General features: G+C 38.8%; 1 protein-coding gene across 1 annotated transcript in view; it reads right to left on the reverse strand.

Moving 5' to 3' along the window:
- LOC126470270 (hemicentin-1-like) overlaps positions 1-19,312 on the reverse strand; it is an 808,493-nt gene that overhangs the window by 551,180 nt on the left and 238,001 nt on the right. Inside the window, exon 12 of the mRNA XM_050098010.1 lies at positions 10,146-10,315. Coding sequence (XP_049953967.1) covers positions 10,146-10,315 — 170 coding nt within the window. The remainder of the gene's footprint in view (positions 1-10,145; positions 10,316-19,312) is intronic.

The raw sequence follows: 19,312 nt of genomic DNA on the forward strand, positions 1-19,312 counted from the left end.
CTGTCATCAGCTCCGAAAGCCCATTTCGAAGATGTTTCATTGAACGGTTCACACGCTGACACTTGTTGATGGCCCAGCATTGAAATCTGCAGCAATTTGTGGAAATGTTGCCTTCTGTCACGTTGACCGATTCTCTTCAGTTGTCATTGGTACTGTTCTTGCAGAATCTTTTTCTGACTACAGCAATGTCAGAGATTTGATGTTTTACCAGATTCCTGATATTCAGGGTAGGCTCATGAAATGGTTGTAATGGAAAATCCCAACTCCACCTGTACCTTGGAGATGCTATGTCCCATTGCTCGTGCACCAAGTAGACATGTGTCTGTGTATGTACGGATGGATATGTGTGTGTGTGCGAGTGTATACCTGTCCATTTTTCTCCCTAAGGTAAGTCTTTCCGCTCCCGGGATTGGAATGACTCCTTACCCTCTCCCTTAAAACCCACATCCTTTCGTCTTTCCCTCTCCTTCCCTCTTTTCTGATGAAGCAACCATTGGTTGCGAAAGCTTGAATTCTGTGCGTATGTTTGTGTTTGGTTGTGTGTCTATCGACCTGCCAGCACTTTCGTTTGGTAAGTCCTTTTTTTGAATTATGGGCCCTTCACCATTCTCAAAATTATTACTCAGAAAAGCATATTTTCATACAATACTGAGTTCAGTTTCATATTAGACACAATTTTTATAATACCATTAACTACTGTGTAGTGACTTTACTAGTAGAGGATACATATGTATATATGGGGTCGCAAAAATGTTTCCAGAAAAATAGTGGGCCACGTTACAAATAAGTTTGGGAACTACCGATTTAGAGGATAGAAGACCTCATTCTCTTGATACAGACATGGTGGAAGGTTCTACATCTACATCAATACCCTGCAAGCCATTGTACGTTGGATGATGGAGGGTACCGTGGACCACTACTAGTCGTTTCCTTTCCTATTCCACTCACAAATAGAGTGAGGGAAAAACGACTGCCTATATCCCTTCGTATGAGGCCTAATTTCTTGTCTCTTATCATTGTGATCCTTATGCACAATGTATTTGGCAGCAGTAGAATTGTTACAGAACTCAGGTTCAAATGCTGGTTCTCTAAATTTTCTCAGTAGTGTAAAGGTTGTAGCAGTTTGCTGGATACCAAGGTATGGCGAGATCCCGGAAGATGAGCAGTTAGACAATGTTATCAAGGAACTTTGTCTGGGATGCACTACATTGCAATGTGCTGCTCCCTGCAAAATACTATGACACTGTTGAGTCAGAAGGTTAGGAAGGATTTGGGGGAAGACTGGTCAATTGTAACAGACAGTAATCTGTGATCAGGGAAATCTTGCTGTGAAGCCACAAATATTCTTCTGTGTGGTAAAAGGCACAGGGCAAAGTTGTACTACTGACCATTTTCATGCAGGGCATTATCTACTGACCTTCTGATGTGTGACTTTCTAGTCCAGTGAGAAATGTTTGTGGTGCATGTGGCATACACTTTTCTGCATACTATATTTGAATAGTGAGTGTTTTATGTAGTTACAAGAGAGAAGCACAAGATTTAAGGGAGAACTAACGTCTGTTCAGGTTGATGGTGGGATGAGAGTTGTACGAATTTTGAATTATTGTGAATTATCCACAACTGTCTATGATAGTCCAAAATTGTGTGTGTATGTGTGTGTGTCTGAGAGAGAGAGAGAGAGAGAGAGAGAAGGAAAGGGGGCAGGCAAGAATCACAAATTTTAAGAAAATCTGTTCATTTATTTTAGTAGGAACTTTAAATGTTTCATGCTAGCAAACCCACATATTGGGTTGTTTAGAAGTATGAAATCATCACAAACTGTCATACGTTAAGCAAGATAAAATTAGTTTAAACAAAGACTGAGACTATTTTTGACTTGTTAAAATCTTTTGAACAGGTTAATAAAGAAAGTCTACATGATGGTTGGTGGTGGCAGTATTTTGGTATGGAGAAGAGTCACCTAGACTTTCTTTGTACTTCTGATTGTTACAAAAGATTCTATGAATCTGTGAACAAAATTAATGTTATTTTTTAACTCATTTATTCTTTAATGGTCAATGCCTCTCCTAACAAAAATATATTTCTCTATAGAGCAATTTTCCAAAAAGCCTTTTACAGGAGTTAGTGGTGGGGTGGCTGGTAGCTGCCACCCAGAAACAGTTCAGCTGGCAGTTCAACCCCATTTATGCATTTGTCTGCTGCTGCTGCTTCAGGTGCAGTGTAAATTTCTACCCAAACTGTAATCTGCAAAGCAGGCTGCCAGTCTGCACTGTGAGCAGGCACTTCATCCATATGAATGAAGTTTGACTGCTCCCACATTTCTATTGCCTCCTTGGTTTAGTAATCCTAAAACCCACAGCTAAATGGATAACCAACACTTTAAACATCTTTAATGGCAAATGCAGTTCTTTGTTAAGCTATAATTTGCAGGAACGTATTTTTCTTTCTGCCATGTCTGATGCTGCTTACATGTTCTATGCAACATAAGGGAACACAGTGGCTGGTCAATGTAAGATCTGGCACATCTGCAAGAAATTCAATAATAGTTTTCTTTCGCACTACAGAGAAGCTGTTTACTTTTTGCAGCCTGATTGGAAGATGGACTTAGTATCCCAAGGGCAGCTGATCCTTCTCAATGTCAAATCAGAATAAAATAGAAAAAACAGTCTTCTACACTTTTGTGACAGGAATCTTTGTACATCTGGGTCCTCCTAATGCCATCTTGGTATGGTCTTCTGTGTACTCATTGGAGGCTATAGCATCCTTTGGATAAAACCGCTTAATTGGTAATTTGTGATTGTGAGAGGTAATTCTTACTCTGTGTACAAGTGCTGTCAAAACAGAATATTACTGTCTCACATGATGACAATTATTTTGTGGAAGATACATGTCTGTGTGAGTAGGTTTTCTTTCTGGTTCATGTCTCAGAATATTATCAGGTCCTCTCCACTTTGAAAAAGAGAAACAGAAGGTAGATGTTCAGTTCAAATTCTGTAATAAATTTGATACTTTAAGACATCTTGTTTTGATAGTTGAATCATTCATCTTGAAAGTCCTACCATATTATTACATAACAAAAATTTCTCTAAACATGTTTCTGTGGATGTGTTGCAATCCATAGTGTAATACCTTCAGTATCCTACTTCAGTATCCTATATGTAGAAGTTCATAACTACAGCTAGTAGTAAAGGATCTATTAGATCTCTATTTACATCCCCAGAGCCGTAATTATCAAGATGAATGTATGCTGAAGTTCAACAACGAATTGTTTCAAAACGTCAGATTTTCTTGGGTAGGAACTTGAGTGAACAATGAAATTACATCAAAACTCGTCAAAATGTTGTTGTTGGACCAATTATACTCTGTAAACTGAAGAGTGAGCAAGTGGCAGCACCTACAGGCTGTTTTCCAATTTTACATTGGCACTTTCACAAAGTGCCTGTCAAAAGCGTGGCCACATGGTACTCAGACAGGTTTGGGAGTGTATATTTTCCACTGAATGTGTTAACAAGATACAGAATACAGACAGTAGTAACTAGCATAACCAATACATGAAATGCACTTCAACAGAATCTACACATATCAATACACACTGCAGTGTCCTACTGGACAGAAAACTGATTCTTAGGTTTCCTGTACAGCAGTTGTAACATTCTTCTGGCCATTTCATCCTCCACAAGCACTGCTTGCTCTTCAGTTTACTGACAGACTGTAGTCCTACTTTTGTTTTAGATATGCTATATGAAGAGCTCATTGGGAGATATACAAAAACATGTTTGCAGAAAATGGGTGGTGGTATAGGTGCCAGAATGGATTCAAGGCAGCATAGAAAAGTAGGATTGTGGTACTGGCAGAAGTTTGAGAGTAGGTTATGAGTCATGCTGGAGTTGGTAAGAGCATTACCAACAAAAGGCAAAACTTCGGGTTTGACTCTCAGTCTGCCACAGTTTTAACCAGCTCGGAAGTCTCAAAACAGCACACAGCCCTTGCAAAGCAAAAGTTTCATTATGGAGACAAGAAGTAATTGACATGAGAGGGTAACTTGACAATAGTGTTACTGATGTGTACAAAGCTTTTGATAGGTTAGATCACATGGTACTTCTAACAAAACTAATCAGGCTGTAGAAGGGTAGTGAGATGGCTGTTAGTGTATGTAGACCACAGAAAGTGATGGAGACTCCACATCAAGGGTTGAAGAGTCCACATCAAAGGTAGTGATGATAAGAGAGAGGTTTATTCACATGAAAATAAATTAAAGACATTGTTATTCCTGATTTATTTCAATGATACTGAGAATGAAGTAAAAACATAAGACTGTTTAAAACTTAAGACTGTTTGCTGATGATGCAGCATTGCAGAAAGAAAGAAATACTTTGAAGGTTGTGCAAATTTGCACATGCCATGAGGAAAATGAACTCCTCTTTCAGACTGCCTGCCAGCTTAGGATTTCTGCACCATAGGCCACCCTGCCCTCCACAGCATTACCACCATGATCACTGCTGCCACAAAGATTCATTCCCAGTGGGGAAGGTTGTTGATAAACAGAAATGGAAGCCTATGGAGGTGGAGTCTTTGTATCCTTCTGCATCACTTACAGCCTGGCCTCTCACGAATCCTCTGACCACACTACAGGCATAGTGTTTGGAAGGAGAAGATTTGTTATTTCTGTTTTTGTCACATCTTTTACAACAGTAGTTGCTGCACTCTCCAACAGCAGTTACTTGTAATTGTCTGAAGTAGATTTCTAACAGTGCAGCTCATAAGATACATGTAGAATTGTTGTTGTGTTCACTTGTGTTTCGTGATATCAAAGAATTTTTTTTATCAAAAGGTAACAATGGATTAATATTTATGTGTGTGTTTGTAGATTTTTTCGTGCATTTACTGATAATTTGTGTGGCATATTGAATTATTGCTATCCAACACAGCAAACTGAATTAGTGAATACGCCATGTTGTTCTGTTCCTGGGTGCCGATCAAGATACAAGTCAACTGCAACAGGTAGGCACATTTTTAGACCCCCAAAGACCACTAGTGATTTTGCTAAATGGGCTAAAACTATTCTGAGGAAGGATATTCAATTAACAAGTAAATCATACATATATGACAAACATTTCACTGATGATTTGATTGTTAAAATGGACTCATTTCTTACAGAAGGAAAAAGGACTGAAGTACTGAGAACAAGATGAATTTAAAGCCATGGTCAGTGCCTCATATTTTTACAAACTTGCCAAGCTATTTATCAACTCACTTGAAAGTAGGCTTATCTCCTCCACAGAGAATAGTAGAAAAAGCAGTCCGATTATGCACCAATAACTTCAACAATTTTTTGCAGTACCTAGTGCTTCCAATGTAGCAGATAATGAAGATGATGCCAGAAATATTACCAACTGTCTGAAATGGAAAGTCAAAAATCTTAAAAGAATGCTAGTGAGAATACAGAATCAGCTATTGAAAGAGAGGGAGAGAGCACTTTTGTTAGAAAAGACAGTGTCTAATATTATACAATCCATGTCCTGTGTATGTAGTATGTTGAATTTCCTGAGTAAAAATACAGAAGTTATTCACATACAATATGCTTAAGAAGTGAAAAACAATCCCAAATGGTATTTGATATAGTGATGAGTTTATTCTGAAAAGCTTGTTTCTCAAAATTAAATCAACTAAAGCCTATAGGCACTGTTGAAAGCACGACTTACTTCCTATTCCTTTTGAAGATCATTTGAGAAAGCTCTGCAAGGGATTTAAATGCTCATATGGTGTCAACATGCATGCCACAAATGCTACCAGAGAAGTATTTAAAAACTAACAGGGCAAAAATAAACATTTAGGCATTGTAATTTTCAATGAAGTTAAATTAAGGGAAGACATTTGGTTTAATTCCTCCTCACCCAAAATGGATGGTTTTGTAGACTTGGTGATTTGACTCCAGAGAAAAAAAGAATACTTTGGAGAACCATACTTTGGTATTCACGTTTAATCCTCTCCTTTATAGCTGGATCTAACTGGTTGCCATTTCTGTGAGAAAAAAGGCCATTTTTGGTAAATTCTCACTAAAACATTGATACAGATAATCATACAGTTCGAACAAACTGGAGCAAGAGTGATAGATTTCACAAGTGATGGAAGTCAATCAAATAAAAAGACTTCCATCAATCTAAGAATTACCGGCAAACCAGGAAATGTTAAATGTCATATCCAAAATCCAGTTAACCAGGACAGAAAACGTAAGGCCATTTCAGAGTATGTACACATATTAAACTGTATAAGGAACTATTTTCATGACAAAGGTAGGTTGCTGTACAAAAATCAAGAAACAGATTTTAATTTCTATAGACAGGTGTATGGTCTCAACTCCCACGAATTTTCAGACCTCAGAGCTTGTCCAAAATTGACGTCTTCCCATATTGACCCTAAGTCTTTCCAAAGAATGAATCTGACGCTGGTTTTTTAATTATTCAGCAATTCAATAGCAAATGCAATTAAAATTTTCCGCAAAACTAATCAAATTAATTTTAGCGGCAGTGAAAACATGGAACTATTCGCGAGGGATAGGAATAATGTATCAGATGCACAGAACTCTACAATGCCAAATAATTCACTCTACAAAGGTTCTCCTTTACACAAAATATTAACTGACTTTTATGAAAACATTTTCTGAGAAAACAACACATTTTCCTCAGACATAGTCATGTTAAAGAGTACATTGGAAGTTTCTCAGTATTTACGATCCAAAGGTTTTAAGTACATAATGACAGGAAAATTCAACCAAGATCCTCTGGAATATCATTTTGGAATTTTGAGGTCTATAAGTTGAGACGACGATCCATCAACTGTAGATTTTCTGCTATTACATATATTACAGTGTGTGTATGCCCCCATTAAGATGGCTATAAGTGCATCTGGGATCTGTGAATCAAATTCAGAACCATCTCTTGCATCATTTGTTAATCAGATGTCTTTATGTGATAAAGAAATGGATGTATGAAACAAATGCATTAACTTATATGCTGAGGACAAAATTAAGGACAAAATGGTGAAAGCAGATAGGGAAAAAGATCTTCATATTCCGTACATAGATTACATTCCAAAACAATGTTTAGTTCATCACACAGCAGGTTGCATCATCCAAAAGCTTAATAAACAGAAAAGCTGTGTGACGTGGGCTCCAGCCCTTGTGAGTGAAATGCCATCTGACACAACAGCTGCAACCGTCACTGCCATAAAAGACTTCAGCTCAATAAAAGGTCTTTCTTATTAGACTTACCCATCTGAAAGCATTTCAAACATTTGTTTACAGGTTGAAGTAGTTCTTGACAAGAAACTGTCTTTCATCTGAAATCTATGGTCTGATATATTTTATGAGTGTTTAGACACCACTGACAAAATTGTTTTAGGAATAGGTGATTTAGGATGTTGTGTTGAGTGTAATTTTGACCTTGCCAGTAAATTAGTTTTCCATTTCATGAAGTGCTGTTTTTTCTTTCAAATGAAAGAAATCAGCAAAGTCATCACACAAGCTTCCCAAAATTACTGACATCTAACAGCTATAAATTACATTGAAGAGTTTATATTATCTTTTATCTCCTATGTTTTAGTCTGTATTACTGATTGGTATGTGCCCCTATAGATATTTTTTTTTCTTTTTTCTTAAGCTGTATTTTGATCCTCATCAGTATATTTTATTTGCTTGTGACCCAATGCTTCATTATTGCCTTAAAGGACATCAACATCTTACATTTTCAATGCAGATGGCACAGTCCACTTATGTTGTTTTAATCTTATAAAATACAGTGTTTTAAAATTGTGTGAGAAATGACTAGCACATATATTGCAACGTTCTTCGCCAGTGCTAAGTGAAGGCTTGCAGAAACTTGACAAGTGCCTACACTTCCTCTTCCAGATGCTGTGCTATAGGTCACAAGGCAACAGAGTGAGGATCTTGTGGAGGCAGAAACCCTCCCCAATTTCCAGCTGCTTATAAAACCAACTCTCCCACAGGTATGCTTGAGCTGTACATCTCAGCTGCTGGAGCAACAGTTGATACCAACTGCACTGGTAGCACTGGACTGTCCAGCTCTGATTAAGATTTGCCACTGGACCCATTGATGGAGATCCCAATACCACTCTCTCCACTACTTCATCAAGCCAGCCACAGACATGGCCATTTTCAGCCCTATGTTCTTATTAAAGGGAAGAGTTGTTTTGTACACATGTCCACATCTCCAGATGGCTTGATTATCAATACAGATCCAGTAATGGACACACTCAAGAGCTATACTAATACCGTTGTCCAACAGCACCCCAGGGAGCACACGTACCGTGTGACATAGGCACATCCACTAGTGTATAGTTGCCTATAAATATACCAGTTCAAAGCAAGCATAGCATTTCAGTGTGGCATATTGTGACATGACAGACTGGAAAGACATCGAAGGTGGCCCAGGTGCTCCTGGCTGTTTCACCAGCATTCAAGTGTGATGTACACAAGCAGCATTACAGTATGTGTTGAAAAATATAATCACATCATGTACACCACAGACTGTAAGTTTTCAGTGCTTAATTGCTAGTTTTGTTTAACTGATTAGATTTTTTCACAGTTTTGCTAGTCTTAGTTAACAATGAATGCATTGTCAATATGTGAAAATTGCTTACATTTTAATTAATACTGCAACTGAACAGTTCATCCAAAATTTTATTATAACATATCATTTTAATCAGCTTCTGAATTGCGAGATTGAGTACTGGAGGATGAATGTGTTAGAAAATGTAGAGTCCACACAATTTTCAAAAACTGCTGTCTAATTGAAAGTTATTCAGGCAGAGCCGAGCATACCTAAGTGAGCTTAATACCACTGGTAAATAACAGGTACCCTACATGTTGCACACTAATAACTGTTTACCACAACAGTCCTCAATCTTATTTGCGTACAGCTTACCTTTAGGTTGAGGTTTGTCATATATACAGTTTGAACCATACTCAGTATGCAAACTGTTTAGTCAAAATCCATGACATTCAAGACATAATGTTCCACTGTTGTCTCACACAGTGGTCAGCAAAGGATGGCCAGAGCTTACAGTTATAGAGGATTGACAGCACTTGCTAGCCAGAAACTCAGGATTTCGTGGTTTACAAAAACCATACCCAGCCAAGATTGACTGATTTGACTGATTACCATGATGCACTCACCTTTTATCACAACCCAGGATACACGTGTAGCTTATCAAATGCCAGATGCTATGAGTGCAGTGAGGATTACCCCCCCCCCCCCCCCCCTCTTGTCAATGAAACTGGAAACACGAATGTAATTGGAAGAACATCATCAATTCAAGGTGCATAATGCTATCACATGAATGAGTTTTAATGGGGCATGGTGATAGGTTTCCAGAAAATAAGTTTGTAATGGAACCAACAGATACATAACAGGAAAGACAGGATAGTTTCGTCCATAATGTTGACTCAGACCTGGAGAACTGTACAAAGTGAAGAGTCAGGCTGCAGTACTTACACAATGCAGTGATGTGCTGTGTGTGTTTTTATTAACCCAAGGAATAGCTGTAGTTCAGAATTATTTATATGCCCATCTACCAACCAATTCCTCAACTATACAGTGCATGGCTATATTTTCTCCTTCCAATGTTTGTAGAACAAGAGAAGTAAGAACAATTAGGCCCTAGAGTTTAACATCCCATCAGCAATGCAGTCATGCAAGAGAGGGTACATAAAACGTCAGGCTGAGGATTTGGGACAAAGTGGGAAAGAAACTGGCCTCTTCCTTTTCTAAGGAACCATTCCAGATTTTGCCTTAAGTGATTTAGGGAAATCACAAAAATTGTAAATGTGGATGGCCAGGCAGGATTTAGAACAACTGTCTTCTCAAATGTGAGTCCAGCACCTGAATTGCTGTGCTACCTTGCCTGATAATGAAAAGATATACCCTCAACACTTAGCACACTGCTGTGCTGATACAGAATGCTCCTAAGCTGATAAAGACCAAACTCAGACAGAGGGCTGTTTGCTGCCTGATGAGAAAACTTTCTAGCTTAAATCAACTGAGGAATAAGGAACTAAACAATAGTCATAGTTACTGAATTATGCTTTAAAAGGTATCTTCTTAATCTAAAACAACAGGAACACTTACAGTTAAAACATCTCCATCTTTCATCCAAAGGAACTCTGCTGTGGAATTGTCATCTGTATTGCAGAGAAGTCTAACTGTTTGTGATCTGGTGAACTCAAATAAACTTGGACTAATGTAAACTTTGATAGGATTTACTATACCAAGGTGTGTTTTTCCATAGCCCATGCCACCTAGAAAAAAATTGAAATATACATGTATATGTAAGCATCAAAGAGAAAGCAGTTAATGTAATTCAAAGTAAACTAAATAGCACAGGTATGTCTTATAAATGCATCAAATGAGTGACCATGCAATAGAACAAGAATGAGCACAGCGAAAGACTTTTACAGTGCCCAACATCCTGCCACAACAGACCTATACAAATCTCCAATTCTTGTAAAACTATTAAAGGGGGTGGCAAGAATTCATATACACTGACATCTGACATAACTAACTATATGCACTTGGAAAAAAAAGACAAATTGTATTATTAAACATTCCAATGTTGCACATTTTCAGGCATATTTATTCTTCTTTGCCCACAAAACACTTTTAGTGCTCTCTTTCATTACCGGAAAACAATTTTTTCAGTGTTCCCAAAATTTGCATTAGAGTGTGCAGAAATTTAAAAAATGTAATACAAAGGGTTCCAATGGTATGAATGCTTGTTAGACCTTGGATGGTTACATGACATGGAGGAAAGGACTTACACATCACTTGCAAGCAGCTACTCCATACACTAATGAGAATTTTGTTGAGATTTATCACCAACTGACTGAAGAAAATTGTGCTGCAAATTAATGCAGAATAGAAGAAAAAGAAGAAGAAGAAGAAGAAGAGAAAAAAAAATGATGATGATAGGCTCTAGTGTGCTTGACACAGGCATATTTAGCACCATTACTAAAATGCATGGGCAAATGTGGTTGGCTAAGAAAAACTTAAAAATTTTCCAGTAGAGTTCTTAACACAAATGTTGATTTAAACTTTCTGCATCAATGCAATCAGGTAATCTGAATACTGCGAAACAGCCAGTCAGTATTTACATTTCATTGTATTCCTAAATTTTACACTGATGTTTTGACTGTATATTATTATATTTAACCTTTTTTATCATCCAAATTTTGGCTTTTAAGCCATTGTCAAATACAACGCTAAAACTTGTTAGACCCTTTTTAAGTCATGTGTCATTTAGAAAGTATTGCACAACTATGACTCAACACCATCAAAACCATTTAGCATTGATGATGATTGACCGCTGTTTGAAACTATACACGTCAAAAAATGTTTTGCATCACCTTGGTTCGGAGAGTTCCGGAACCTGTACAGAAAATTGGAGTAGAGATCAACATAAACATCATTTCTGCCCTTTTCATTGCTCATGAAAATCACACACTGCATGTTGTACCACCTACAGCTAGACCTTCAGGGGTGGTGGTCCAGATTGCTGTACACACCGGTACCTCTAATACCAAGTAGCATGTTGGTGGAATGACTGGAACTGATTGGCTGTCGCATCCCCTCCATCTAATAGGTGCTGCTCATGCATGGTTCTTTACATCTTTGGGTGGGTTTAGTGACGTCTCTGAACTGTCAAAGGGACTGTGCCTGTGTTACAACATCCACAGTAAACGTCTATCTTCAGGAGTTCTGGGAACTGGGGTGATGCAAAACTTTTATTGATGTGTGTATATTGAAATAAATTTGCTGAATGCGAAAAACTTGGTGTGAGCTATATTAGCTGTAGATGTTCTACCTGTTTCTGTTCATCATGACGTTGCACTATCATGAAGCTATCTACGCATGCCTCCCGAACTGATCCAAACTTCTGTTTGTCACACTGTCTACATCCATGTACCACAATCTCCTACATTCATCACTGAATGTTTGCAGCTTAATCCTGTATTCCCACATCAGTGAGACTAAGGCGAGGAATTGAGACATATGGGAATTATCACCTAGTACCAGCCTCTACATGGAATAATTTCACTGATGATGATTGAGAGCCATTCAAAATTACATCCAAATAAACTTACTGAATATTAGTAATTGGTGTCAGCTGTATTATAGGTAGGTGCAGATGTTCTAACTGTTGGTGACGTATGAAAATTTTTGCCAGACCCATGGATGGTCTGAGAGGCATTCACAGATAGGCTAATGGTAAGGTGATTGCTCATGATAAGTGAGAAATCTGGGTCTGAGTCCCAGTCTGGCAAAAATTTTCACATATCACCCACAGGCAGAACATCTGAAGCTAATACAGATGATGCCAAGTTATTCACAGTCAGTGAATTTATTTCAGTCTTCCTAAATGCTCTGTGGTTGTTTGCAGTGATTAGTGCTTTTGATCACTTTGTAATTTCAATTTCTGTGACTTTTTTTTAATAGTACCAACTTCAGCACTATCTGAGAGACTCCAGGGCTATTTTTTTATTTCTCTTGACTACATTTTGTCTCTGTCATAATTTTAGTGATGTAAATTTTGCTGCCTGCATCATCACAAGCTGCAGTTTGATTACTTGCTATTGTTTGCTTTTATTTTATTAGTTAGTATAATTGCTTTGGTTAACACATGTTTTTCCTAAATTTATATAATTTTACATAGTTGGAAATTTACACGTTAAGACAAAAAAATGTTGCACAACAAAGGAGTTATCCGAATGGGACAGAAATTTGTAGATACGATGTATATGTACAAACAAACAAATGATTACAATCTCAAAAAAATTGGATGATTTATTCAAGAGAAATAGCTTCACAAATTGAGCAAATCGATAATGTGCTGGTTGACCTCTGGCCATTATGCAAACAGTTATTTGGCTTGGCAATGATTGGTAGAGTTGTAGATGTTGTCATGATGGATATCATGCAAAATTCTATCCAATTGGCATGTTATATCATCAAGGTCCTAAGCTGGTTGGAGGGCTCTGCCCATAATGTTCTCAATTGAGGAGGGATTTGGTGACCTTGCTGGGCAAGGTAGGGTTTGACAAGCACAAAAACAAGCATTAGAAACTCCTGCCATGTTTAGGCAGGCATTATCTTGCTGAAATATAAGCCCAGGATGGTTTGCCATGAAGAGCAACAAAATGGGCTGTAGAATACTGTTGGAGTACTACTGTTCTGTGAGAGTACCACAGATGACAACCAAATGGGTTCTGCTGTAAAATGAAATGGCACCCCAGACCATCTCTCCTTGTTGTTGGTTGCTATTTGGTTTGAGTTCATAATATGTTATACAATTTTTTTTCAAATGCAATGACTGATACTGATGGCAGTTTTTTGGATTAGCTATGCTGGCTTTTTGTACATGGGTATGACATGTGCCATTTTCAATTTATTGATTTCATTACAAATCACAAGGAAATGTTCCTTGTTTGAGGGAACTTTAGTAAATTATAAATGAGAGTGGCACTAATTCAGTTGCAAATACTGCATAGAATCTGCCAAGGATTTCATCGAGCCTAGGATATTTACTGAGTTCTAGTGATTGCAAATCTCTTTCAGCACTAGAAGAACTACTCATTTTGTCACACATCTTTGTAGCATGGGAAAATTCTTTGGGTGTGCTGGAACATAATGCCTCAGGATTTTTGATGTGAAAACTCTTAATGATTTTTATTTATTTATTTATTTATTTATTCCATGTGATCTGATGGTACACAGTGTGTTGCAGACGTCGGAAAATATCAGTTAACATTGTTAACATATATTAACATAGGCCTATAGTATCCTAATGTATTATATTGCTCAATGTTTTCAATTTAACAAGATTACTGTTCGAAGTATTCATTTACAGAGTAAAAACAGTGACATAACAAATATGACTTCACGGCTTTGCTAAATTTTATGTTGTCTTCGATGGACTTAACACTAGTGGGAGGATTGTTGAACAGTTGGAGGCCCAAGTGGAAAGCTCCCTCTTTACACAGTTGAGTGTTTGTACATATAACATGCAGATTTGCATTTTTCCTGGTGTTGTGTTCATGTATTTCATTATTTTTTATGACTCTGGGGTCAGTTGGCACTATGTGGTTTCTGAAAAACATTGGAGTCTCAAGAATGTAGAGGCAATAAAACAAATACTATTCTTTATTGATTTCGCAATATAGTCACCCTGGCAACTAACATATTTCTCACAATGAGATACCAATTCATTGATACTGTCACTTTGTTGAGAGAGACACAACCTCACCTCTGCTTGCACCACTTCATCAATATCAAAGAGAAGTTTTCGAAGGCACTCTTTACGTATTGGAAACAAATGAAAAATGGATGGGGCAAAATCAGGAGTGTATGGAGGATGATCAATGACAGTGAACTCAAGGTGACAGATTGTTGCAGATGTCACATCACCCATGTGTGTGGAGGATGATCAATGGCAGTGAACTCAAGGCAACAGATTGTCGCAAATGTCACATCACTCATATGAGGTCTAGCACCATCATGCTGAAGGAGACGGTGCTCCATGTGTTGATGAACTCTTTGGATTCATAACTCAATTACAATACTCTGTTTCTCAAGCTCTGACATATTTATGTTATACACCAGCATGACACATGCTACAATTTGGAGCCCTCTAGTGGCAGAGAACTGCAAATGTATATACATGAAGGATAAAGGTGTAGAATGTTAATAAGGTTTGTTTTATTTAAAATGGTTTAAGAGCTTTCACATAAAAAATTGAAGGCATTAGCTTTCAGCAAGCTTCACCAATAGTTTTATTTTGTGGAGTAGAATTTGAAGAAAGAGATCTCAAAATTTTGTTTCTCTGTTTTGGTATTATCTATTCCAGTGTCTGTCCTGGCAATATGTGTCCAGCCACTGTCTCAGAAAAGAGATCACCTACTCATCAGTTTTACAGAACATGTAGACCTTCTTCCTTCTCATGGCCTTTATATCCCTATTTCATGGGATCAGCAAGGTACTTATTGGATTCGTACAGGGTGGCCAGATACCCTTCCTGTCACCATAAACCCGGTCCCCTTCCCACCTCCCCCCCCCGTCCACCCCCACCTCGATGAAGTCTGTGAACCCCATGTGTCTACATCTAGTGTTATCCCAGGTGAAGGTGTGGGAATATTTTCTAGATGTTTGAGTTGTGTAATTAAGGTAGGATGTATCAGCCCAGTATTCATCTAGTTGGATATGGGAAACAGCCTGAAAAGCATATCCAAGCTGGCTGGCATACTGGCCCTCATCATTAATCCACCAGGTGTATTCAATCCAGAGCCAGTGCACCTCTCCAAAATACCGTCTTGAACACAGTTTTAATCTGCTGGGAAGTTTCATGATGACATTTCTTATTATTTTTGCAAATTAAAGTTCCATTTCCAGCTAATTTCTCTGCTAGAAACTTTTAAGAAAGTTACACTGGAATTTCAATAAACCATTAACTTTTTCTACTTGTCAGATGAATAATAGCTTAATGGCAGATTCAGATTTCTTATAATTAGCAGAAACCTTCTAACACAAGATGTTGACAGTGTTACAACAATCATAAGAGATGTATACTTCAGCAACAACTCAAAAGTAACCAAACAATAATGGGTCTTTTGGACTATTTATATACAATATGTTACATCTGTTTATGTTGACAGTCAACCGACAAAGGCCTTTGAATATGTCTGCTTGTGTCTGTATATGTGTGGATGGATATGTGTGTGTGTGCGAGTGTATACCCATCCTTTTTTTCCCCCTAAGGTGAGTCTTTCCGCTCCCGGGATTGGAATGACTCGTTACCCTCTCCCTTAAAACCCACATCCTTTCGTCTTTCCCTCTCCTTCCCTCTTTCCTGACGAAGCAACTGTTGGTTGCGAAAGCTTGTATTTTGTGGGTATGTTTGTGTTTGTTTGTGTGTCTATCGACCTGCCAGTGCTTTCTTTCGGTAAGTCACATCATCTTTGTTACAAAAAGGTATGGCCAAACTTTCAGGAAACATTCCTCACACACAAAGCAAGAAAATATGTTATGTGGACATGTGTCCGGAAACGCTTACTTTCCATGTTGGAGCTCATTTTATTACTTTGCTTCAAATCACATTAATCATGGAATGGGAACACACAGCAACAGAATGTACCAGCGTGACTTCAAACACTTTGTTACAGGAAATGTTCAAAATGTCCTCTGTTAGTGAGGATACATGCATCCACCCTCCGTCACATGGAATCTCTGATGCGCTGATGCAGCCCTGGAGAATGGCGTATTGTATCACAGCCGTCCACAATACGAGCACGAAGAGTACCAGGGTTGTGTAGACAAGAGCTTTCAAATGCCCCCATAAATGAAAGTCAAGAGGATTGAGGCCAGGAGAGCATGGAGGCCATGGAATTGGTCCGCCTCTACCAATCCATCGGTCACCGAATCTGTTGTTGAAAAGCATACGAACACTTTCACTGAAATGTGCAGGAGCTCCATCGTGCGTGAACCACATGTTGTGTCGTACTTGTAAAGGCACATGTTCTAGCAGCACAGGTAGAGTATCCCATACGAAATCATGATAACGTGCTCCATTGAGTGTAGGTGGAAGAACATGGGGCCCAATCAAGACATCACCAACAATGCCTGCCCAAACGTTCACAGAATCTGTGTTGATGACGTGATTGCACAATTGCATGCAGATTCTCATCAGCCCACACATGTTGATTGTGAAAATTTACAATTTGATCACATTGGAATGAAGCCTCATCCGTAAAGAGAACATTTGCACTGAAATGAGGATTGACACATTGTTGGATGAACCATTCGCAGAAGTGTACCCGTGGAGGCCAATCAGCTGCTGATAGTGCCTGCACATGCTGTACATGGTATGGAAACAACTGGTTCTCCCATAGCAATCTCCATACAGTGACATGGTCAACATTACCTTGTACTGCAGCAACTTCTCTGACGCTGATATCAGGCTTATCGTCAACCGCATGAAGAATTGCCTCAGCCATTGCAGGTGTCCTCGTCGTTCTAAGTATTCCCCAGCTGCGAGTCATAGGCTGGAATGTTCCGTGCTCCCTAAGACACCGATCAATTGCTTCGAACGTCTTCCTGTCGGGACACCTTCGTTCTGGAAATCTGTCTCGATACAATCGTCCCACGCCACGGCTATTGCCCCGTGCTAATCCATACCTCAAATGGGCATTTGCCAACTCCGCATTTGTAAACATTGCACTGACTGCAAAACCACATTCATGATGAACACTAACATGTTGATGCTACGTACTGATGTGCTTGATGCTAGTACTGTAGAGCAATGAGTCGCATGTCAACAAAAGCACCGAAGTCAACATTACCTTCCTTCAATTGGGCCAACTGGCGGTGAATCGAGGAAGCACAGTACATACTGACAAAACTAAAATGAGCTCTAACATGGAAATTAAGCGTTTCTGGACACATGTCCACATAACACCTTTTCGTTATTTGTGTGTGAGGAATGTTTCCTGAAAGTTTGGCTGTACCTTTTTGTAACTGGCCGTACCTTTTTGTAACACCCTGTACGAAAGCTCGATGTAACATCAACTGGAAATAAATCTGTGAGAGTTCAAGTATAAGTCAAAAATTTTTTTATCTATATCCATATTTGTGGTCATATTTATCATTACAATAATATTTTCTGATCTGTTAAAACAAATAAGACGTGCTAAGTTGGATCTTACACAAGTAGTTTGAAACATACATATGACATATATTACAGTGTATACAATATCTATCATAGTTGCAGACACACCCATCACTTTTACATGCAGTGCACAGGCTCCATAAGCCAACAACACACATAAATTGGAAGGTGCCATTCTCTATAAAGTAATTGCGTTAAAACAAACCAGTATACAAAGTTCAAACTACATTGAAGAGCCGAAGAAACTGGTACACCCGCCTAATATTGTGTAGGACACTCTAAAGCACAAAGACATGCTGCAACATGATGTGGCATGGACTCGACTAATGTCTGAAGTAGTGCTAGAGGGAACTGACACCATGAATCCTGCAGGGCAGTCCATAAATCCATAAGAGTGAGAGGGGGTGAAGATCTCTTCTGAACAGCACGTTGTAAGGCATCCCAGATATGCTCAATATTGTTCATGTCTGGGGAGTCTGGTGGTCAGCAGAAGTGTTTAAACTCAGAAGAGTGTTCCTGGAGCCACTCTGTAGCAATTCTGGATGTGTGGGTTCTCACATTGTCCTGTGGGAATTGCCCAAGTCCGTCAGAATGCACAATGGACATGAATGGATGCAGGTGATCAGACAGAATGCTTACGTACGTGTCACCTGTCAGAGTCATATCTAGACATATCAGCAGTCACATATCAGTCCCATGGCACTTGCCCCACACCATTACAGTGCCTCCACCAGCTTGATCAGTCCCCAGCAGACATGCAGGGTGCTGGATTCATGAGCTTGTCTCCATAACTGTATATGTCCATCTGCTCAATACAATTTGAAATGAGACTCATCTGACCAGGCAACATGTTTCCAGTCATCAGCAGTCCAATGTCATTGTTAACAGGCCCAGGCAATGTGTAAAGCTTTGTGTTGTGTAGTCATTAAGGGTACACGAGTGGGCCTTCAGCTCTGAAAGCACATATCAATGATGTTTCATTGAATGGTGACACTTTTGGTGACCCAGCATTGAAATCTGCAACAATTTGCAGAAGGGTTGTACTTCTGTCATGTAGAATGATTTTCTTCAATTGTTGTTGCTCCCGTTCTTGCAGGATCTTTTTCTGTCTGCAGTGATGTCGGAGATCTGATGTTATACTGTATTTCTGATAGTTACAGTACACTCCTGAAATGGTCATATGGGAAAATCCCCATTTCATTGCTACCTCAGAGATGCTCTGTCCCATCGCTCATGCACTGACTATAACATCACATTCAAACTCACTTATATCTTGATAACCTGCCATTGTAGCAGCAGTAACCAAACTAGAAACTGTGCCAGACACTTGCTGCCTTATGTAGTCATTGCTAACAGCAGTGCCGTATTCTGCCTGTTTATATATCTCTGTATTTGAATACCCATGCCTAGACCAGTTTCTTTGGTGCTTCAGAGTAGAATACAACAGAATCCCGCAGTTCACATTCTGAACACATTTTCTTCAGTGTTGCAACTTTCTTGTACTTCTTTCTGTGAGTATTCCAACAGAGGTCATCATTTCTTGTGGATTAAGCACAGACACATCACGCAATCAGCTCTGCTG

Source organism: Schistocerca serialis, chromosome 3, assembly GCF_023864345.2.
Source record: "Schistocerca serialis cubense isolate TAMUIC-IGC-003099 chromosome 3, iqSchSeri2.2, whole genome shotgun sequence".
In the NCBI taxonomy this organism is placed as follows: domain Eukaryota; kingdom Metazoa; phylum Arthropoda; class Insecta; order Orthoptera; family Acrididae; genus Schistocerca; species Schistocerca serialis.